At 41.8% G+C, this 23,374-nt stretch overlaps 1 protein-coding gene across 2 annotated transcripts in view; it reads right to left on the bottom strand.

The window, feature by feature from the left end:
• The window catches only part of LIPC (lipase C, hepatic type), a 59,370-nt gene that overhangs the window by 6,000 nt on the left and 29,996 nt on the right, over positions 1 to 23,374 (bottom strand). For both annotated transcript variants that reach the window (XM_010390834.4, XM_019280777.3), the window contains 5 exons: positions 8,783 to 8,970; positions 7,076 to 7,255; positions 4,581 to 4,698; positions 3,090 to 3,323; positions 1,465 to 1,707 (listed from right to left, as the gene is read on the bottom strand). In XM_010390834.4, the coding sequence (XP_010389136.1) occupies positions 1,465 to 1,707; positions 3,090 to 3,323; positions 4,581 to 4,698; positions 7,076 to 7,255; positions 8,783 to 8,970 (963 nt within the window). The remainder of the gene's footprint in view (positions 1 to 1,464; positions 1,708 to 3,089; positions 3,324 to 4,580; positions 4,699 to 7,075; positions 7,256 to 8,782; positions 8,971 to 23,374) is intronic.

Raw genomic sequence — 23,374 nt, 5'->3', positions numbered from 1 at the left:
CCTGACCCTGACTGTACTGGAGAAAGATAACATCAGGAACTAGACATAGCCTCTGGAGTTTTTAAATCTACCTCAAGTTTCTTCCTGTGCCATTTTAAACAGTATTAAGAAGAGATTCAGCAGGTTCAGCTGCTCTGAGTATCAGTCAGGGCTATGCAGATCCCTCTGGAGTCATCACTGAATGTTTCACAGCTGTGCTAGTGGAAGACTTCCAAAATTATTTTAAAAGTACCAGAATTTTTGTTGAGTTTTGGTTTGGTTTTTTTAATCTATGATAATGCAGCTGAGTAACTGGGCACTGTGGGGAGACAAGCCGTATAATGCAAGCAGCCTTTTAAAGCGTTTCTCCTCATCCCTTCAGCGTTCATGCCGGGGTGCAGTGTCAATATTCGAAGTGCTCCCCAGCCCCAGAGCCCAGGGCGAGGGGCAGGCGGGGACAGACCCCTCCAGCAGGACGGAGGCTCCGGCGCGGCACAGCCCCGGCAGCAGGTGCGGGGGTGCGGGACTCCTTTGGCCGGGGCCAGTGCCGGGGCTGTGCCGGGGACGTGCCGGGGACAGGCAGCGCCTCAGCCTGAGGGGAGCCTCCTCCGTGTGTGCGAGCCCTGCCCGGCCGCCCGCGCCGCTGCTCCCCACACGCCTCATGGCAGCCGGGGAAGGAGGTGGTGAGGAGCAGCGCCGGGCGCCAGGAGCCCCTGCAGGAGCCCCTCGGAAGAGAACTGTCCCGCAAAGTCCTGCTTGTTCTCACTGTAAAATGTACGTAAACCTTGCCACTGGCAAGGGAATGTCTGCTCAACAGCAGCAGTGGGCTCTGGCAACTGGGTGCAATGGAGAGTGGCAGGAAGGCCCTGCGCCCCCTGTCAGGCTGTGGCCCCTATGTCTGGTCATACAGCCAAAAAATCCATGGTGACTCGATAAAGTAATGTAGTAGAGCTAAAGCCTGAGTGCCGGTCTTAATTTTAGTGCTACAGTTCAGCCCTGTAAAAGTCCATGCTATTCTGTTGTCTGTCCATTGTTTGAAAAGTAGTAATTTGTATGTCGTCTCATAGTCTAATTGAAGAAAAAATATGGGCAAATTCGGAACAGGATGTTTCGGAACAGGCCTCCCAGAGTAATTGTGCTGCTTTTTTGGGGTTGGCTGTATGCCTGGATATGTTACAACAAACCTGCACAGTCCGGTTGTAGGAAAATCCTGCAGATCAGGACCCCATGCATCTGCGAGCCCTCAGCTCCACAGCTAGCCTGGGGCAAGCATGCAGTGTGCTTTTTCCCACAGAAATATGAGAGCCAGGATCTTGATGAAAGGGCATCAAGATGGCCTACTGGGATTCTCAGTTGTCTCAGCAAATTGATTATTCTCACAGATTTTAAAAGCTTTAATGAATGAGTAAAATAGAATCATGAAGCTTAGGCTCAGTCTTCCACTTTGTGATCAATCTGGACACTGTAAAAAGTATTCCCACAAACCTTTGAAGGGCATATGTGCTCTTGTTTTCAGAAAGAGTCGTCTGCTTTTGGGCAGCCTTTCCTCCCTGATGTTGTAGCCCAGGGTGTTGCACCGGTTATTCCTACAGCTGAGGCACAGTCCTTTGTTGAAAGTGTTGATGTCATTGCACCAATAAGCTGTGCTTTGCTTGTCCACGTGCAGCAGAGAGTCGATGAATAAATGAACTGACCTCTCATGGGCACATTTCACAGTTTGAGTGATGCCTGAAAAAATGCAACAACAAAATTTTACATGCCCTTGTTTCTTTTTACCATTTCAGCTGCAGAGGAGTACCGTAGCCAACTAGAAACATATGTCATTGTTTCCCCCCCACAACCCTTTACTACCCTTTGCATTGTGGTTTTGCCTCAGAAATCACACATCATAGGATCATTGAAATATAGAATGGCTGAACTCCATGATAATAAACTTGAATAATTTTCTGCTTAAACTTCTCTAGCCTGACTGTATCGGACTGTAAATATGAACCTTGATTTCATTGTTCTGGCTGCCTTGGTCAATAGAAAATAAATCTGAGTTGATAGGCAGTCTTTCAGATCATGCCACATTAAAGACAGCAGTCTCATTCTGAATTGTTGAACGCTGTTGGATTTTGGATGCTTAGGCAGCAATATCATATTTTGTCCCTATTACCCTGACAAACTCTTAGGCTGAATTGAATTTTTCTTGCAGTTACTACTTGGAAAAAAGGAGAAAAATTTTATTAAACGCAATAAAAATATTGAATAGGCCTGCTATTATGAGAAGTATCTTTTGTTCTTTAGGTGTCATCAAATTACAAAAATTATTCTGTGCAATCAGGATGTATCACGATGGGCTGTTTTATATGTCCACTGATAAGCTTTTGAGCAGATGCTTGGTTTCACATTTGTCACAATTTATTTTCTAACAAGTAAGGCCCAGATTTAGGCATTGTGTGGTGACAGTTGAGAAATACTTCTGCAATGCCATGTGCTGGGTGAGCAGGGCTCTTTTGGGGGTTTTCAGTGAGCACTTCTGGTTGTCACTGCACATCAGGACCTTTTTCAGTATGTTGCATCAGTTTCTCTATATGTTTATGTTTAGGTACATTGGAAATAAGCTTCTATAAATAAAAGCTGGCCTGGAACACTGGCCATCAGGTCCTAGAGAGAGTGTGATCTGTTCCTCTGAAGGAGATGGAGTTGGGGAAAGGTGAACTATGGAGGTGAGTAGTACAGACCTGTGTTTTATTTGATTTGAAATAATTAATGGCACACTAGAAAAATCTGGCTTAATTAGAATAATTGTGCAGAAAAATTTCTCATCTTCCCTACTGCTGAAACAAATACCATTAAATTATTCAGAGGTGCTTGACAGCAGGATGCTCGTGGCCTCATTTTCAGGAGTGCTGGGCAGCTCAATTCCTTACTGGAGTCAATAAAACCAATATGAACTCAAGACACGTAAAAATCAGATAACTGATCTCTAAACAAGAAAATACCTTGCATATAAGGGGTGATAATAATAATACTTAGGTGCTGTTTAAGACCACAGTTATGTAGTTTCTCAGAGAGAGTCAGTACAGCTGCCCCGCTGCCTCCCACTCTGTGCCATTGGTTCTTACCAGTGATCCCAAATTCTGCAATGTGGTTGTACACATGTAGGATGTGACAGCCAGGCTGGAAGGTGCCTCCATTGGGATAAAAGTCAAAATGAGCCACAGGCTGCTTGATGCCGACACTGAGGCCCATGTGCTGTTTAGTGAAGGTATGAATTGCATCTACAAAGTTTGCATCATCTGGAGATAAACGGTCTGTTGGTGACATTCCTTCAAACAAGGGACCAGCGGGGTCAAGGCCTGCAATAAATGCAAATAATCCCATTGTCATATACTGCAGAAGGACTGTTCTGCTGCTGTAAATCTGTGATAAATGTCTGAAAATAGGCAGCACTGGTACTTTACAAGGTCTTTCTCTGATGGAAACAATAAGAATGCTTGTCCTGCAGAGGGTGGTTACACCTAAAGCAAACACGGGCACTGTAACAAACAGTAACTGGGACCTGCACAAGGACACAGGCCCAGAGACAGATGTGTTTGTCAAACTGTGCTTGCTGCCAGTGTCACTTGAGGGACCTTTACGTAATTTTGTTCTTTCAAACTCTAGAGGTCATGTGTTTCAGGCCCTTTGGAAGATACCAGACCCACAGCAAGGCTGACTTTTAACCCACATTTGGGACCTGAAACTTTATAAAGCTCCACTTATTGCTTAAAAGGGCTAGATTTTATTTATAATAATTCTTCAACTTGAAAAATCTTCAAGGGAGATTATTACAGTATTCAGAAAAATAATACTCCACTTAGGGAGTCTTGCTGATTTTTGTTTTCTGGACTTTTTTGCATGGTGCTCTTCTTGGTTGGGAATTGATTTAGGAAGAGAACTTTGTGTTTAGTTTAAAGCTGCATTCAGCTTTGAGGACAAGCTTCCAAACTTGATATTCTTCAGTTGGTATTATGGAATCATATAGTTGCATAGATGTAACCAGACAAGACTAGTAACACAGACCATGAGTAGGGAAGTGCCCCTGAAGGCATATATTTCTTTTTAGCTTTAATAACTTTTATCACTATCATTTTTTTGGAGCTTATTGTTACAAGTCTGAATGACTTTTGCTGAAGGATGCATATAGCTGTTACAATAAATAATGTGTTCTGAGGTTTTTTCTTATCTATTATCAAGGTTTTATGTACTAGTAAGGTTTGAACAAGCAGCACCAGGGACCTGAAGTCCTTCAGTGCTTACACTGGTGTAATATCATGACACATTTGTAAAATCAGCTTCTTGGCATGCAGGCACTGCCACAAGAGCTGTGTAAGAGGCTGTGGTATGTGGCAATGAATCCAAGATCAGAATTGTGACTTCAAAGCACAGCCATGCATATTTGCCTCACTCCTAAGTTTTCTAAATCTAATTTCTAAACCAATGAGATGAGACTTCTAAACTGTGCTGAATATTGCTATTCGACAGCTAATTGTCAATACAACATTGATATGTCAAATATCTTCATAACTTGATTCAGTTGGCTGGTTTTTTTCTTAAAGGTGTAAGTCTTTTACCTGTAATTCTTCCAATCTTTTTTGTACCACTGATAAAACTTCCAGCAAATCCTGAAACATGAGCTCCTAGGCTGTACCCAATTAGATGAGCATTGCTTCTGGAAAACTGAATGGATTCCTGGAAGATAGTGGCAGCTTGATTTAAATGAAGAAATGTGAAAAGTAAACAGTGAAATATTAATTACAAGCTAGGAATAGTCTGAATTATAACACAAGAAATTTGTATGTTGATGGTGGTCAAATGAGGTGCATGAATCACTGAGTACATTTCTATTGGCTGAGTGTTATTCCTTGCTTCTTTTTCATGCAGCAGGAAAATGCCCCACATTTGGCCACTGCTCCTTATCTTCTGTGCACAGGAAAACCATCCACACAGATAATGGGATTTTTGATGTTGTTTGTTGCAAGTGATGCAGATGTTCATTATCTTTTGTCTGCAGCATTTGGATTTCCTGTGATTATAAAATGGATATCTGTTCTTTAACTTCAGGGTAAAACAATCTTCTATAAAAAGTGCCTTGGGGTTTTTTTGCCTGAGATACCAGCATAAGCCAGACTAAAGGGATCAAAATATTGATCAGACATGTTAAACGACACAGCAGTGAACGATACAGCAGTGATATTTCTTGTACAAAGATGTGTATCTGATTTGTAACAAACCTATTGAAGCAGAATTGCCCTTCTTTCTATCTAATCAATGCTAGGTACATGTTAAGCATTTCACCTGAGCTGCAGGGCTCAAAATTTTTCTGACTTGAAAAGAAAAATGTGGCATATTTTGCTTGCAGGAAAGGCAAGCCTCACTTTTAATTTCTTTGTGGATGTTGCCTGTCCCAGTGGAATGGCTGTGCAGTCTCAACATCCATCTCTTCGGAAGATAAGGTGAAACTTGGCAGACTTCTTTTGAGAGAGACAGCTCTTAGAAATCACAAGATCTGACCAATTTTCTTGTCAGGTGATGCTGAAATGGAGGCTATTGAGGCTATTACTGATCATGCCCTATTAATTCTTGGACCAAGAGCACTAATATTTACTTATTGTTTTTTAAAATGTTGTGCAGCACTGCAGTTTTTGTTACATCCATGGGGAATCTTTGAAATAATCATCTGCCTGTAAGCAGACAGAAGCACAGGAGAAAGATCATTGTGGGAGTTGGAACAAAGGGGGTTTTGCTTCTCAATACTGGTTGGACACACACAATGGTGTTTTATGGTATATTTAAATTCTGGAACACATCACCGTACAAGAGAAACTACCTACAATACTGGAGCAAGGAGTCATTTATTCAAGCCTTGATTTGTTTGTTGACACTAGAGAAATCACAGAATGTCTTTATTGTTGACAATGTGATATGTCCTCCTGGGAACTGATCACAGTCCACCATTTGATTCATTCAATAATTAAACAGCTTCAAAAAATTACTTTAGGCTCCAGAAACTTAAACTGTATTTAACCAAGAGCTAAGGTTTCTTCTAATGTCGCAATGAAAAATGGTGACTCTGACTTTCCTGTCTTCTCTTTTGTGCCTGTTGTCCCTAACTGGGTGTGGTATCTGACAGCTTCCTCTAGCCCTGCCATTCCTGCTTAGACCTTCAATGGTATTTGCTACAAACCTTTCAGCCTTGCAGTACATTTCTGTTCCACCTTAGGCCTCACCATATTTAAAGTAATGTATTCAAAAATTCATTGTCAGGCATAGAAGTATAATTTCAGTTCAAATTAAGTATCTCAGTATTAGAGATTGATACAGTAAGAGTTGCTTAGAGTTTCTGGTTTGTATGAGTGATTCTCATTCTACTGTTTGCTTTCTGCCTTTTCTTAAATAGTGCTGGAGACCAGTGATACCTTGAAGACTTATCTGCAGCCTTTTCAATCCAGCCATGGCCACTGCTCCCCATGTAGCAAGAGTTTTGATAAATAGTCACTGCATTAGTGTGGCTCTGTACTCACTGCAGCCTCCATATCATCTGCTTTGTGAAGCATGTCTGTCCTCTTGAAAGGTCTCCCTTTACATTCTGGATCTCTAAGCCATTATTTTATCCTAATCTTTGGGAAATTACAGCAAAAATCAGACATGGTGTCGGGATTGAATTCTGCATTAAAAGTAGAAGTTGGGCACAGATAACATAAGCCCATTTTCCTATACTAATGATTCACAAATGATGATGTCTGCCTGTTTTTTACATGAGAAACAGTGTCAGCTGTCTACACACATGCTAATGGAAAAGCCGAAGTAGCAGGAAACCATCTCACCTCTAAATGTATATAAAAATATTTTCATAAACAAGACCACTTGCTTTTTCCTCTTGCATGATTAAAGTTTTATGAAATCATATGGAGGTTTATGGGAGAAAAAATGTGCACTTCATTAAAGAAATGTGAATGACTGAAATGAAAGCATTACCAAGCATAGTATTTCAGAAAGGTTGTGGAAGTATAAGAACAAGTAAATAGGTCTTTTTCAGAGAAACATGTGTTGATCTGGGAGTTCTTACCTCCAGCCATTCCAGGAATTGTGCTATCTCCTGTCCTACATAGCGTGTGTTCCGTACGGCGATGGGATAGTGCTGGTGAGCCAGTATAATCCAGTCTGCAATGATCACGTTCATTTGTTTATCCTGAGACTTCAGAGCTGCTGCCATTTTCCAAATCCAACTTTCTAATATCCCATCCACCTGTTGTAATTGAAGAAAACCCCCAAACGATAAGAAAACCATTGTTATGGGAAAGCAATATTTCTTGTGAAAAGCATAAGGAAACAAAAAAATGTAATATGAACAGGAAGGGATTAATGCCGGTAACTGGATTTTAGGGCTTTGGCCTGCTTCAGTGATGAGAATCTTCAGGTTTTGGTGGACCAAAAAAATTAAGAGTCAATATAATAAGTGTATAATAGTGTATGTTTTGTAATATGAACTCTTATCAGTGAAAATGATGTCCCCAAAGACTTAACTCATCTGGAAATAACTGGTAGTACTGGTTAAAAAGAAAGACAGAAATGCCCAAAAAAAGTCTGATAGAGCAGCTATCCCTGTAAGTATAAATTAAAATAATCGGAGAAGGGAAGCTGGAGGATTGCAGACCAGCAGGCATTTGTCATCTCTAGCCATTCCATTTTGAGAGCTTTTTTTGAGCTATTATTTTTTGAATACCTGGTTACAATTTTCTTGCATCAAAGCATGTTTCTGATTCGATGGACTAGAATTATTATTTAATCTATCAGATTTAATTGTTATTCTAGTTGTATGTATTTCCTAAATTGATAAAATATCCTTATCTCTTCTAGTGTAACAGAATTTGGGAGTCTCAGGTCTGGGTTTCCACACACACTCCTCCAAGAGCCCAACACCTCTGCAAATTACATTAATATGAATGACGAACTTCAGTGGCAGCAGCTTCAGGTCTGTGGTTTGAAGAGGTTGTAGGTTTTGAACAGATTTTTCTTTGCGAGGCTTGGCTCTTATTTGCTAAGGGACTTCTGTGCATTACAGGGGGTGTTCACAGCTCCTCTGCATATTTGCAGATGTGCAAGAAAGATCCATTGTGCCACCTTATGTGATTCCATCGGTTCTATGAGTATTCAAGGATCTGTTAAATTTACTTAATTTCTTATCCTGCCTTCTCTTTTGTTTCTTTTTCAACCAAGAAGCTGATGACAAGTCACTCTTAGTATTGGTATGCTTTTGAGAAAGGTTTGTTCATGGTGAATTGGTTTTTTACGGTTTAACTGGAAGGAGTTCAGTGATAATTCATTGATGTTGAAGGCTTCGCTTTCAACTGAAGGGGCTTGTGAAGAAGTTCTTTTTAAAGGTGCATCTCTGAGAAAGATGTGGGGATATTGTGGGCACTTTTCATGAAGTCTGTAAATATCTGGCAGGGAACATATCAGAGAAATGAAACTCTGTATTCAGCTCTCCAGGGCATAGCACATTAATTCAGCTACTTGTTCAAGCTCTGCTAGCTTTAAACCAGGGCTGAATTTAATCCTTGGCACAGGAGTCCCATGTGAAAAATTGCTCATAGACTGTTCCTTCAGAATCTGTCGGGAATATCCACTTTGTATTATTTCTAGCCATGATAGCTACCAGTGAAATCTATCATCTTTGTATCACAACCTTACTTCTGATGTTACTTCTGTAGCATAATGAGAAGGAAATAAAATCAGATTTAATTTGAATTAAAAATAAAATGTGAGTTCATACCGACCAGCCATGGACTATCATCACCAGAGGAAGAGAGGCATTGAAACTGCATTTGTCAAGAGTCTCCAACTGATTAACAAAAATCTGGCAGCTGCTTTCAGTTGTATCTGTATAGAGTCTAAATTTGGTTTCTAAGTTTTGCTGATCTTTCTTTGTCGTAGTGTGTTCACTCTGTGATCCCAGTGCCTCTGAAATGAAATTTGTGACAACAGTCATAATAGGAAGGAATTGAAAACCTGGAGAAGTTAGTAGTGCAAAACAAAAAAAACCCGAGTAAATGAGTAAGCTTGGAACTCTTCCTATGTATAATTGTTGCCTGCTCCAGGTGGGCCTAAGCTGTACATTTTGGGTCAAAAAGTGATCTCTTTCAAAGTCTGAGATGGTTCAGATGTGCCTCTGAGTCCCTCTATGTGAACAATAGCAGTTACACAGGAATAGTGATCTGATTGCTATGGGCCTTTATAGAATGCATAAGGATTGTAAAACCACAGTACAGGTGTTGTGCCTTCACCATGTAGTCCATGCACAGACAGGCACATTCAGAGGCTCTTAACTCTGCAGAGCATTTCTGCTAATGTGCATTTGCTCGTAATTGCTGAGCAAGCATCATTACACTAAAATAACCATTTTATTGAGGGTTATAACTGCTTACAGACCTGGGCAACTGCTTAAAACTATTAGACCACATCATAATTTTTTTTTCTCTGAAAAGGAAAGATGAAATATTGCTCTTTTAGCTGTAATATTTTTGATGATTTTGTTTTTAGGTAAAATAGCTTGGTGCATTTAGGACAGCATTTTCAGAAATGTCTGTTAAGTAAGAAAGTGTGAACTGTGGTTTTATGACATGAGTTTAGAAGGAAAAACATAAATGTAGAGCAGCTGCTGACAAATAGAGTAAAATAAAGCAGAAGCTTACAAAAAGCCACTTGTGACATGCAAACCTTTCTAGTGAGACTTCAGACTATTTATTTAGCTGAAAAAAACCCATGCAATAAATTATTATTTAAGGTAGAAAAAATGGGTTTTAGTAGAAGAGATGTTAAGGTGTGATGAGCTAGACAAGAGAGAGGTTACAGTTCCTCACATTGGAAACACTCAGAGTGCAGAGATTTTATTAATGGAATTCCTTGGGGACAGTTTTTTGGCTAATCTTGTTTTAGTATTTCCATTAAAGAAGCAGCAGGAAAGGTACAAGACTGACAAAACATGGGAGGCCCTTGCTGATACTGAGAAGACCAAACCATTGAGCGTTAAGAGCTAGATGACACCTTGAAAATACAGCAAGAGAAACAGGTAGAAATCTCCTACTGAAGTGCAAGGTCATACAGTTGATAGAAATTTGTCTATAAATGGGGCTCATAAATTGGAAGTGACACAAAGATAAAAAAACTTGACTGAAGTAATCAATAACAAAACTGACCATGAGTCACTGCTACCATTTGACTGTGAGAAAGGAAAGTATAATTCCAAGATGCATTAGGCTAGATGGTTTTGGTAGGAAGAGAGGATATCAGTTGTAAGTAAAGGCAGTTGTTAACCACATCCAGAGTAGTGTGCATAGCTCTTGTTGCCAGGTGCATCTCTGAGAAAGATGTGGGGATATTGTGGGCACTTTTCAAGAAGTCTGTAAATATCTGGCAATGAATATATCAGAGAAATAAAACTGGTAGTTTCATTTCAGATTAAATTGGTGGTTTAGGTGCCCCCAATTCCATCTGCAACAGCTGCTCACCAGCACCACTGAAATGGTCAGGGAGGAAGCTTTTGTTTTAGTTAGACCCAACAAGTCATGAAATATTATTGGAGGTGAAAATCAAATATTTTATTCAATGAGAAGTTAAAATTATCTATGTTGGAACAGATCTGAAATTAGTTAAATTTTAGTTCTTATTTTTCTTGCATGAAAGTTCCTTAATAAAACATTAATATCAGAAAGATTGTATTTTGTCTTCTAAGTCAACTTATTTTTATTCTTTTTCTTTTTTTTTTTTATACATCACAACTCTTATGTCTATAGATGTTTTTAGAAAATACCTAAAATCATAGACTATTCATTTCTGTATTGTATCTGCAAATCTATCCTGGGGTTTTGTGATATTGTTGTCCTAATGAGATTTGGGTAGTTTACAAGGAACTTGTGATACATTTGCAATGGAGTCTTTATCCTGCAAACATATTTTGTGACATGAAATCCCTGTGTTTAAATATTTGCAGTAGTAGCATCTTGTGATGCACAATACTAAGAACCCTAATGTGGAAGTATGCTGGATTTAGATTTTTGCCACAACAGTCTTGTTACAAACATTATTCAAGGTTTAATTTCAGTGTAATGATAAGACATGATAAAACAGCATATTTAGTTTGTTTAAGTGCATGGCAATTCTGGCAAGAAAACTCCTAAAGTGACCTGCACTGGATGTGCACTGCTTTATATTTGTTGCTAATTATTGTTCATTCAAAGTAACTCCAGGCAATGTTGTTTCATAGCTGGGAAACATTTGTGAAGGAATTTGTTCAGCCTTGTACAAGAGTTGGAATTGAAAAAGCTTCAAAGTTACAGAAGGTTTGGTTGATAAAATTCGTAGCTTCAGTGTCGCACATTTTCCTCTCAGGCCACTTTTAACTCTCATAGGACTAAGTCTGATCATTTCTCTCTTACAATGTCCACTTAAGAGAATTTCTGTTGTATTTTTTTTTTTCTCTTGCAGAGGACTTAGTTTCTGAAGTAAGTAATATCAGGAAAGGGTGAATCTACATAAAGAACTGAAAATTAGAAAGAGCTTTAATGATGTTGATATTCTCAATGTCTGGTTTATTCAGCCTTTGGTGAGTAGTCTCTACACAAAAATAAGCATTGTGTTCTATTTTTAGCACAAAAAGAAAAACAAAAAAAGAAGTAACTTGTGCCTGTTCCATTGTACACATCCTTTCTTTGTTTAATGCCTTGTTTTCATTTTCTTTTTGCTCTCTCAGTGTTTGTGCAATGTAAGGCGCTTTGTCACTGTACTGTTTGTACATACTACAGAAAACCACTCTGATAAAGAGCTGTTTTCTTTAGACACTGGCTGGAAAGTGCTGCAGCGCTTTAATGGCTGAGCATTGGTTTGCTGGTAAATCTGGTAGAGGGGATTAAAAATACTGCTTGAAAAAAAGTTAAAAGTTCCTGTAGGATCTGTTTCCTAGGAACTGCTTTAGTCTGTTAATCTGTGTAGTGACTTGGAGAAGGAAATAGTGTCTGAAGAGCCTGGCTTCCACAACAGACTCTTGCTGAAAATGTTGTACTGGTGACTCAGTGACATGGCTGCAGGGAACTGGGAAGTTTCATAAGTCAGTTTGCAAAAACAACACAATTAAACTGCTAAAGATTTTTTTCATGGTAATTACAGTTAAGCATGCAGAGATCTTTCTGAGCCTCCAAAGAGTTTTGCTTTGGAAAAATACCAGGTGAGCGGGTTGCCAACTTAATATCCTTTTTCTCAGAACATCCCACTCTAACATGAATTCTTTCAGCAAAGCCACACTGATCCATGTGCTTCCACAAATTACCTTCCCACCGGGCAGCGCAGTAATCACGAGCAAGAAAAGTTATTGTGAATTCTTGACACCCTGAAGGAGGTTCAGCCCTTTCCTTTTACTTTGTATTAGTGATGTTTCTGTCAGGTGCAGTAAAGACTGAAGGCTGGGTTTGTAAATACTACTTCACTGCAGCATGGCCGTTTCTTGTAAAATGCTTTGGAGTTAGTTTTGGGCAGACAAACCATAGCACTTTTAGATTTGACCTGAGATAATAATTTTCTTACTGAAAAGTAAAATGAAGAGAGATTCCCAGTTGAACAAAATAAGCAGGTTAATCCAGAAGACTGACTTGGATTAAATCACCCCAAAAGATAAGAAGGTGTTCCTAACTATAGAATTTTGGAGTCGGTTCTGAAATTTCCAGATGTGATAGTAATGCTTTAAACTTGTTAATGAAAATTCTAGTGGAAACTAGACAAAGGTCTAGGTTCTGTCCAGGGTTTGAAACCGTAAATATCCTATGCTTTTCTGCAGGAGAGGTCCACAATCTAAATATGTTTCTATATTGTGTCTGATTAGGTATAAAAATACAGCTACAAAATATCTGCTTCATAGTACAAAAATTACCTAAACGTGTGACAGTAATGAGGATGGTATGAACGAAGTATGGAAGAACTATCTAATGTGAAGAGAAAAACTGTATTATTTGCCACGTCATACACTTTAAATTCATCTTACAGTATAGCATAAAGATTTTGAGTAAAATTGGCATTTCCAAGTAAGGAAAGCAGCTTAAGAAAAATAATGTTCAGTATCCTTCTTCCTGTCATGGAACCAGCAATGAAGAGGATATTTCAGTGGCACTCACCTAATCCTTAGGCAATTGAAAAATTAATTAAGTAAATCTGAACAGAAGTTAAAACTTGGGCTGCTGGTGTGTTAAGGATACATAAAAATCACACACGTCAGCATGTGAACACATGCCACTATTTCCAGGTCCTGGCTGCCTTGTGACCCGAGCAGCAGCCTCCCTTCGTGTTCATGAGTGGATTTGTCTGAGCCCTAAAAAACCTCCTGCATCTTTTGGGTGGCTTTTCCTGCTTACATGGAAATGTTTCCAAAAGAGTACTTATGTACTGTGATCATATTTTACTGTCACCAGTATCCAACACATTTCAGAAACAAGTGACACAACTATTCCCCACAACCAGAGAATTCTATTGTGAAACCGAGCAAAGACAGTGATGTGTTAATGATTTTTGTTTGTGCCATGGGAAGTGGAATATATCACAGATCCCCTCATTTCCAATGGCAAGATTCGTTTTTATCACTTAAAAGAAGAGCTAATGTCTCAGCAGTGTTCAAGTCTCTCAATTTAACAAATACTTCTTGTAGAGCTTTTCTTTTTAGTTGATTTTTGTTGTTCCTGTCAGTTCAAGGTTTTGGGATGTCATAGACTAACAGTTGATAATTCCATCTCATGTAGTTCTTAGGGGAGAACTCTAAAACACTCATTTTTGGGGGGGGGAGGGGTGGGAGGGGTGGGGGGGACGGGAGTGTGGGAGAGGGGATCCTAAGCCTTTTTGGTTGCTCCAGAGTCCCAGGCAAGACAAAGCAGTGAAAACTAAGGCATGTTGTGTTTAAATTTTTCATATCCTCATGTAGTTCCTTTGTATTTTCACTCTCCTTAACTTGCTCACCTTGTCAAATGAAAAGTAGGTATCACTTAGCAAAGAATGAATGAAAAAAAGCAAGAAAAAGCTATGACAATTGGATTAAACATTAGCAGGTCTGTTTAGAAAAAGACCTTTGGAAAAAAGGTTCCCTTTCTCTTCAAGTTTAAATGAATGATGAGATTAGATATGAATAGGTATTGGATGAATAATATTTCTCTATCTGAAAAGTATAATAGTTTTCTGAGCTGTCATTTCTTGTTTCTTTTGTCCAATGTGCATGCAGGCATGCCAAAGGTAAGTTAAACTTACCATGAGTGTAGTTTGTACCCAAACAGCCACAAGGGAGAGTAGAGATGATTACCTAAGTGTTGTTAGCCCTCTGATAACACACTTTTAACCCTCTGTTAAAAGGTTTTCCTCTTGGAAAATCCAAGAGGAGAGCACATAAAATTGCACCTTTCATACTGACTGTCTTCTCTCTGTGTGTCCTGGCTTTCAAACCATCCAGACAGTGCTACTAGCAGTGGGTCTTGAAACTGGAGAAGGATGTGTCTGGAAAGAGGCCAATCCAAAATTCACTGGAGCTGGTACTGAGGTACTGAGCACGATGAAACCAGCAGTGTCCCTTGAGAGCTCAGCTGCTGCCCCAGCAGAACAATGCATCCAAATCTCTCTCCTCACTTGAAAAGTGTGCAGGAGGAGGCACCAGCCACACAACTCACATTGTTTGTGGAGTAACAGACACAATGTCCTCTTAATTGTCTCATCTAAAGCCAAATCCTTCTAAATATGAGCCTTTGCTCATTTGTATAATGCAGAAATGCTAAATTGAGATCAGTGCCCCAGTGCTTTAATCTGACCTAATCTGAATTTTCTTAACCAAAATCCTGGATAATGAAATGATTCTCCTTGAGACATGCAGTTAACCTGTGGAATTCCTCACTGGGTGTGATGTGGGAATGAAGCATTTATATAAGGCTAGTTGGAAACTGGAAGTGTCTAAGAGAAATTCAGTGAGGATTACTGAGCACATAAGACATCTCTGCTTAGTCAGGAGTTCTGGGAGCTGGAAATGGTTGTTGACTTGGGGGAAGTGCTGTGTGTCTAAACTTTGCCTGCAGAGTGTGCACCTTCTTTTGGCAACCACTCCTGGGGGTTGAACTGGAAGGGCTTGGGTTTCATCACTACAGCCACTCTTATGTTTGATGTACAGCTCTACCTGGCATTACTTTTGACTTAGATTTTGGCAGGTTCTTAAAACAGAAACAACTTGTGAAAAAAAACAACTTTTGGAAAACGTGTCCGTTGAAAACTTTTCATTCCTTTTCACATCCAAATTATCAGTGTCAATAGTTGCTGTTCAGAATTATTAATTATCTGGAAATAGTTGTTAGTTGAAAGTAATTAAAAATTAAAATTTTTCTACTTCCAAGAAACCTGTGTCTTAGAGGAAATATAGGGAGAATTTTAAAGGAGATGCTCTTGGGAGCTATATTTTGCTTCAATCACCCTCTCCTCCCTTTCTTCTTGTCTCCTTTTCTCTTGCTTCTCCAATATGTTCCTGGTTTTTTTCCATTGTGTCATTTGATTTTTTTAATAATTATTTTTTTAAATAATAGAATTGTTTTGTTTTACTGTTTTGTCTGAAAGCCTTAGTTAAGCCAAAATAACTGAGGGGAAATCCTGTTTTTGCAGCAAATAAGAGCTTTTTGCTTTGACAATCACTAGGTGTGTTCATCTAAGCAAGAGTTTGATGGTTTCACTGCTGCGGTATTAAAAGGCTTTGATCATTTTAAGTGTATCCTGAATTTCTCCAAACTGATCTTTTACAGTAGATGCCTGTAGATATTTCTTCTAAAACCTCTGCAGTGCACACTGTTACAATAACAAAAGTTATTTCCATGCAATTCTGTCTAGAAATTAGACTTTTTATCAAATATTGAATGAATTTGTTTTAAAATTAAACTCTTTAAGAGGAATAAGAATTTACTGGGGATGTATTTTAAGTAGATTCTGCATATAGAACTAGTCTTTAGAACTTTTGTTAATGCTGTCATGCAATTTTTGTTGTAAATTTCCTTGTTTTGATGAACTGAGCCCAGGGTATTATAACTGCCATCAGTTGAGCCATAGTTCACAAAGAATTTCTCAAGTAGATTTGTTTAGTACTCTAGTACAACCCTCTATTTTAGTAAAAGGGGCCATGCAGCAGGGTCCTACAAAGATTTGTCCATTTATGTTCGGGGTGAGCCATTTTTAAAATTGGCAAAGTTGTTGCTCAGCTCTGCAGCCCTTTCCAGGAGTCCTGTGAAAACTATGACAGAAGATACTATTTTGTGGAATACTTGATACTATCTGCATAGTACAGTGCAAACTGTTACTGAAAGTGTTAACAGGATAGTAAACTTTCAATAGGAATTTTATCCCTTTACCTGTAATGCCGGACACCTTTGCACACCGTGATTCCAATCATAGGGAAAATATGTATAAAATGATAAAAACTGCTTTTTAAAAGACATGATGCTAAGGTCCGGTGAGTTAGATGGCTAGACATGTGATTTGTGTCTCAGTCAAAGCCTTAAATCTCAATTTCAAGTGAAATAAAGCTGCCTCTTGGCAGCACTGCAAGGGCATGCAGTGCTGCAATTTTATCCTGTTACTGCAGTGACAGGGCGAATTCAGTTTCTGGGCCTCTGGCAGTATTTGAAGTTTGGGTGCAGAATTCCAAATTTGAGACAGGGAGAGAAAAAAATACTTGTTTTGTTTCCTGGTAACTTCAAAATTTGTAGGTTTTTAAGGTGTTCCAAGACCAAAACTCTGGAAACCAGTAGCAGTAAATATGTATTAGAGGGCAGCAAAGTAGTGCTATGTAATAGTATAATGATATGTTAGAGTATAATTTGGTTCATAATTGTCCATTATAGCTATGTAATTTATATAATTATCTTACGTAGTGTTGTGTAAAGTGCATACACGCAGAGAAACGTGTATATTTATAAAAATATGTATACACAGTTGTTAAATACTATTTATAAATACGATGATGCTTGCATGCACTTGATAAAGCATATGACATTCCCCTCATTATTACAGCATTTAATGTGAATGAAACATTACTTTGGGCATTTGTCTTAGAAGATTCAAGTGTTTAGTATTCAGAGACCATATCCATAAAATAACAAGTTTCTAAATATTTGCTGTGTATCTGGGCATTGCTGAGCATTTTTTCCAGGCCCAGAGCATGGTTCCTAATGCAGATGAAGGACATGTGAACCGAACAGCTGCAGTAGGTTGGATAACCTTCAAAATGCTTCAAGGCATAAGTCAACCACTAATTTTCAAGATTTTTTTTTTCTAGATCATTCAGTATTGATATCTCTCTGACCAGATTTTTAGGGTGTCTCTAGTTAGATCTGTTATTTCAGTTCCTGTAGTCCTAGGAATTTGAATTTTGCAACAGTATGTCACATTGAAGGAAATTTTAATATTAATTTTCGGTTGAATTATTTTTTATTTATATGGGGGTTTTTTAGCAGTTGTAGACTGACATGAACCAAACTGGGAAGATTTAAGTTGATTTCCATATTTTGAACACAAAGAAATTGATGATGAAAATCACTGTGTTCCAAAGTGAACAGCAGTATGATTGTTATGTATTTGATTTCTGGGACACCTGAAAACACACAACTAAACTTACTGTGCTAAACCTATTGCAAAGCAATTGGGAAAATAAATGTATGATCTGTAAGTATTATTTGGAAATTTGGAATTCCAGATCCAAAAGGTGTCTCCCAATAGTTTGCACTAAGCAGGAGTGGACAGCAGAATGAACTGAAAGCCAGGGACAAAGGGCTCTGCAGGGGTAGAACAACCCAGGGATCCTTCTATTCATGATGGTTTTGGTCTGTGAACAGAAAATATCAGTCTCCCAGTCAGTCAAACCCTTTTTGTGAATAACATGTTCCTAATGCTAAATACTATAGAAAGAAAAAAACTACTTACTATAGTAAAAAACTTACTATAGTAAGAAAAAACGTAAAAAAATACATTTTCTCCCCCCATTTGCATTGTTTTCCTATTTGGGAAGAGGTTTTATTTTATAACTAGTTTCCATAGTTGGAAATACAAACTTTCTTATTTCATCACCTGCCCTTGCTCATTCTCTTTAGACTTTCCAGCTGTGATCACAAGGTTATGAATATCAGAAGATAAATCATTCTCTGGAGTTTCTTTGATCTCTGCTTGTGATGTCTTGTTGATGAGAAATTTATCATAAACTAACTGAACTATGAATGAGTTGTTGAAATTTTTCACACATTAGATTTGCTGGTGGATGTTTAATGAAGCAGCCTTGTGTTCTGTCACCAGGAGCTGTTCAACAGGATCCAACAGGGCAGCGTCATGAAAGTGTGCTGAGGCCATGTTTGCTTTGCAAAGCAAAATGGATCTGCTTTAGTGAAAAAACAACAAGCATGGACAATATTAAATTTTACAATAAGCTTGTGGTGTTTTTAAGTTTGAAGTATTAAACCTTTTCAAAAGGAGTGTCCATTTTATTAAGTGGGGTCTCAACTTCCAGGAGTAGAAATCTAGGGATTTTGATTGTGATATTTTCTGGGATTAAAACAGAAAAATCCTCCATAAACTTAAGGGTGAGGATGGAATCATTAAACAATGGATATATGTTGGGGTTTCAGTTTAATCTTAGTTTTTTTTCCTGTTAAAGGAATTTTTTCCCATATGCATGTTGCTAGGGGACAAATAGCTGTACTTAAGAAAGACAAAAGGGGGGGGGGGGGTGGGGCGGGCCTGGCTACTCCTTTGTCTACACCTGGGTGTGGGGGCAGTTCGCTCTGAGCGTCCGGAGAGAGAAGCTGCAGAGAAAGGAGCTGCTGCTTCTTTCTTTTTGGCCGTTCTTTCTTCCTGCTGGAAACAACGCCGGGACCCCAAAAGCCGCTTTCCCTGCCCTGCTGGAGACCGGGCTGTGGCTGCCCTGCCCCGCTGCTGCTTCGAGCTTTTCGCTACGCTGTAGCCCTGCTCGCCCTGCCTGCCTGGGCCTCCGTGGGGTTCTCCCATCTGGATACATCTCGCCTGCCACCCGGGATTTGCGTTCGCCCCTGCCGCTCCAGCCTGCCGTTCCAGCCTGCCGTTCCAGCCTGCTGTTCCTGAGAGCCCGGGATCGGCTGCCCAGCGGTTTGTGAAGCCTTTGTTCCATCCCTCCCCGGGATCCCCGGAGCACCGGTGCCGCGTGTGTCCCGAGCTCGCTCCGGAGCGCCCCCTGCAGCCGCGGGGGAACCATCGCACCTGCCCTGCTCACCGGGAGCCGCCAGCGCCCCTGCCGGCTGCGAGCGGAACTGCACCCGAGGGGAAAGGGCCCGACAGCCGAGAAGGCTGGGACTGGGTTTGTGATTGCTGTTACTGCCATAGTTGTTGTTGTTCTGTTTGACTGGTTATATACATACATATATATATATATAGTAAAGAACTGTTATTCCTATTTCCCACATCTTTGCCTAAAGGCCCTTGATTTCAAAATATAATAACTTGGAGGGAAAAGGGGTTATATCTGCCACTTCAAGGGGGGCCTCTGCCTTCCTTAGCAGACACCTGTCTTTCAAAACCGAGACAGATCTTGGCGCCCAATGTGGGGCCTGAGGGCATTAAGAGATAGAGGTGAAAAAGGAATAACAGTTCCTCGATAACTTTATTTTGTGTGCTGAATATTGGAACCTTGTTAGGCAGCACTATGTGGTCTAGTTTACCCTGGTTCGGGTGGCATGTGGCCGTGGCTATATTCTTCCCCTTTGCAGCTCCTTACTTGAATATGGGTCCTCTGACTAAGGCTACCATTGCTGTTATCCAGCTTGCGTTATGGGTCGAGAAGGTGAGGAATTCATGGGTTTTTAACTTCCTCCGGAATGTGGGCACATGGATAAACAGCTATCACACACTGAGCACATGTTTTTGGGGTTATGTTAACAATGGTACCTTCTGTGAGGAAATGACACCAGGGGAAGTTTTCTCCCAACCCCTCAACCAGTTCTTTGGGCCCACCCCATCAATTTTCGAAGGGTTTAAATTCCCTCTGAATACTAACCATCTGCTGCTGATAGGCCTACTCTATTTAGCATTCAAGGATAAGTTGAGATTGGCTTGGATATCTACCTGGACACCAGCCCCAGAGACTAGAGATCCTGCCCCAGAACCTGACATGGCCCCAGAGAGTAGAGTTCCTACCCCAGAGCTGATCCTGCCCCAGAGCCTGACACGGCCCCAGACACTAGAGATCCTACCCCAGAGCCAGAGCCTGCCACAGCCCCAGACACTAGAGATCCCGCCCCACAGACTGATACTGCCCAACAGTCCACCTCAGAAATGGACTACCCAAACTGGGTGGGGGTACTGGCAAAAGGGATGCAGGAGATGTGCCAAGAGATGGGTCAGGTGCGCCAGGGGATATGCCAGGAGATGGGTCAGGTGCGCCAGGAGATATGCCAGGAGATGGGCCAGGTGCGCAAGGAGATGTGCCAGGAGATGGGCCAGGTGCGCAAGGAGATGTGCCAGGAGATGGGCCAGGTGCGCCAGGAGATATGCCAATTGCTAAGGGAATACACCTCCTCAGCTAGTGAAAAACCCTCTCCCTGCCCCAAAGAGGGTGAGTCCGATGGTGCAGCAGTGGAACCCACGGATGTTACAACCGTCCAGGCTTCAGCTGAACCACAAGGACAACCACAGCCAGCAGCAGTCGCCCCTGTGCAAAGGAGGAAGTATAAGACCAAATCAGTACGACCAGTTAATGATGATGGGCAACCAGGGCCCTCACAACCAGCAGGAGAGCCAGAGCCAGAAATCATCACTGAGTCCCTGTCGCACGACAGTCTCCGTGCTATGCGAAACGACATTGTGCGAAGGGGGCGTGAGCCTTATACCACCTGGCTGCTTCGGGTTTGGGACCTTATGGGCACAAGTGTGCAACTGGATAGTGGTGAGGCAAGGTATCTGGGATCGTTGACCCAGGACCCAGGTGTGGACCAGATATTTGTGAGGGAGCCAGGGCCTCTCTCTCTCTGGGAGCGGCTCTTAATGAGTGTGAGAGAAAGGTTCATTCACAAAGAAAGAATGCAGGAGTATCATCATAGAATGCAGTGGAAGACACTCGAGCAAGGGATCCAACAGCTAAGAGAGGTGGCAATATTAGAGGTACTCTTTGGGAAGGATGGACAGCATGATAATGACCCCGATAAGGTCAGGTGCACAGGACAGATGATGTGGAACCTGGCAAGGCTAGGGCCATCACAATACACCACCTTCATTGCAACGATTGATGCTGACAATACCCGAGAAACAGTGGGCTCTGTTGCCAACAAGCTCAGGCATTATGACAGCGTGATCAATGGCCCGCTGAAAGCTCATGTCTCTGCTGTGGTCCAGGACCTCAAAGAGGAGATGAAGGAGATGAGGGAGGAGATGAGGGAGGAGATGAGGAGGGTCAGTGTGGCACCAGTGCGAGTCACAGGCCCCCAAGTCAGAGCCCGCCGTCCCCCTGCTAGAGAGAGAGGGTACACCCCACGAGCTGAGCTGTGGTTTTTCCTGTGTGAGCATGGGGAAGACATGAGAAGGTGGGATGGGAAACCCACCTCTGCCCTGGCAGCGCGGGTGCGTGAACTCAAGGAGGGAGGCACTAACCGAGGGGGTTCCGCTAAGGTGAAGGTAGCCTCAGCCTCCCGTGACCGAGCTGCCAGGTATTACAGAAGGGAGGATGATATGTCGGATCCCCTTGAAGGTACCTCGAGCATGTACGCCCAGGGAAAGAATGATAACCAGGGCTAGAGGGGCCCTGCCTCTAGCCAGGAAGAGGCACGGGAGAACCGAGTTTTCTGGACGGTGTGGATCCGATGGCCTGGCACATCAGAGCCACAAAAATATGATGCATTGGTTGATACTGGGGCACAGTGTACTTTAATGCCATCGGGACATGTGGGGGCAGAACCTGTATCCATCGCTGGGGTGACTGGGGGATCACAGCAGTTGACCATTTTGGAAGCTGAGGTGAGCCTGACTGGGAAGGAGTGGCAAAAGCATCCGATTGTGACCGGCCCAGAGGCCCCGTGTATTCTGGGCATAGACTTCCTCCGGAATGGCTATTACAAAGACCCAAAAGGACTCAGGTGGGCATTTGGGATTGCTGCTGTGGAGGCAGAGGGCATTAGGCAATTGAACACCCTGCCTGGACTATCTGAGAATCCTTCTGCAGTTGGGCTCCTGAAAGTGGAAGAGCAACGAGTGCCAATTGCCACCTCGACAGTGCACCGCCGGCAGTATCGGACAAATCGAGATGCTGTGATCCCCATCCACAAGATGATCCGCGAGCTGGAGAGTCAAGGGGTGGTCAGCAAGACCCACTCACCCTTCAACAGCCCCATCTGGCCTGTGCGCAAGTCTGACGGGGAATGGAGATTGACTGTGGACTATCGTGCCTGAATGAAGTGACTCCACCGTTGAGCGCTGCCGTGCCAGACATGTTGGAGCTCCAGTACGAGCTGGAGTCCAAAGCAGCGAAGTGGTACGCCACTATTGACATTGCCAATGCATTCTTCTCCATTCCTCTGGCAGCAGAGTGCAGGCCTCAGTTTGCCTTCACCTGGAGGGGCGTGCAGTACACCTGGAACCGACTGCCCCAGGGGTGGAAGCACAGTCCACCATCTGTCATGGACTGATCCAGACTGCACTAGAAAAGGGTGAGGCTCCAGAACATCTGCAGTACATTGATGACATCATTGTGTGGGGGAACACCGCAACCGAAGTGTTTGAGAAAGGAGAGAGAATAATTCAAATTCTCCTGCAAGCTGGTTTTGCCATCAAGAAGAGCAAGGTCAAGGGACCTGCCCGAGAGATCCAGTTCCTGGGAGTAAAGTGGCAAGATGGACGACGTCAGATTCCCACTGAGGTCATCAATAAGATCACAGCAATGTCTCCGCCGACCAACAAGAAGGAAACCACAAGCTTTCCTAGGTGCTATAGGTTTCTGGAGGATGCACATTCCCGAGTACAGCCAGATCGTGAGTCCTCTCTTACCTGGTTACCCGCAAGAAGAATGATTTCCACTGGGGCCCTGAACAGCAGCAAGCCTTTCGCCCAGATCAAACAGGAAATTGCTCACGCCGTAGCCCTTGGCCCAGTCAGGACAGGACCAGAGGTGAAGAACGTGCTCTACTCTGCAGCCGGGAACAATGGTCTGTCCTGGAGCCTCTGGCAGAAGGTGCCTGGTGAGACTCGGGGCCGACCACTGGGATTCTGGAGCCGAAGCTACAGAGGATCTGAAGCCAACTACACTCCCACAGAGAAAGGAATCTTGGCAGCTTACGAAGGAGTCCAGCTGGCCTCAGAAGTAATCGGC

This window comes from Corvus cornix, chromosome 10 (genome assembly GCF_000738735.6).
Source record: "Corvus cornix cornix isolate S_Up_H32 chromosome 10, ASM73873v5, whole genome shotgun sequence".
NCBI classification, from domain to species: Eukaryota; Metazoa; Chordata; class Aves; order Passeriformes; family Corvidae; genus Corvus; species Corvus cornix.
This window is presented reverse-complemented; position numbering and strand designations above follow the sequence as displayed.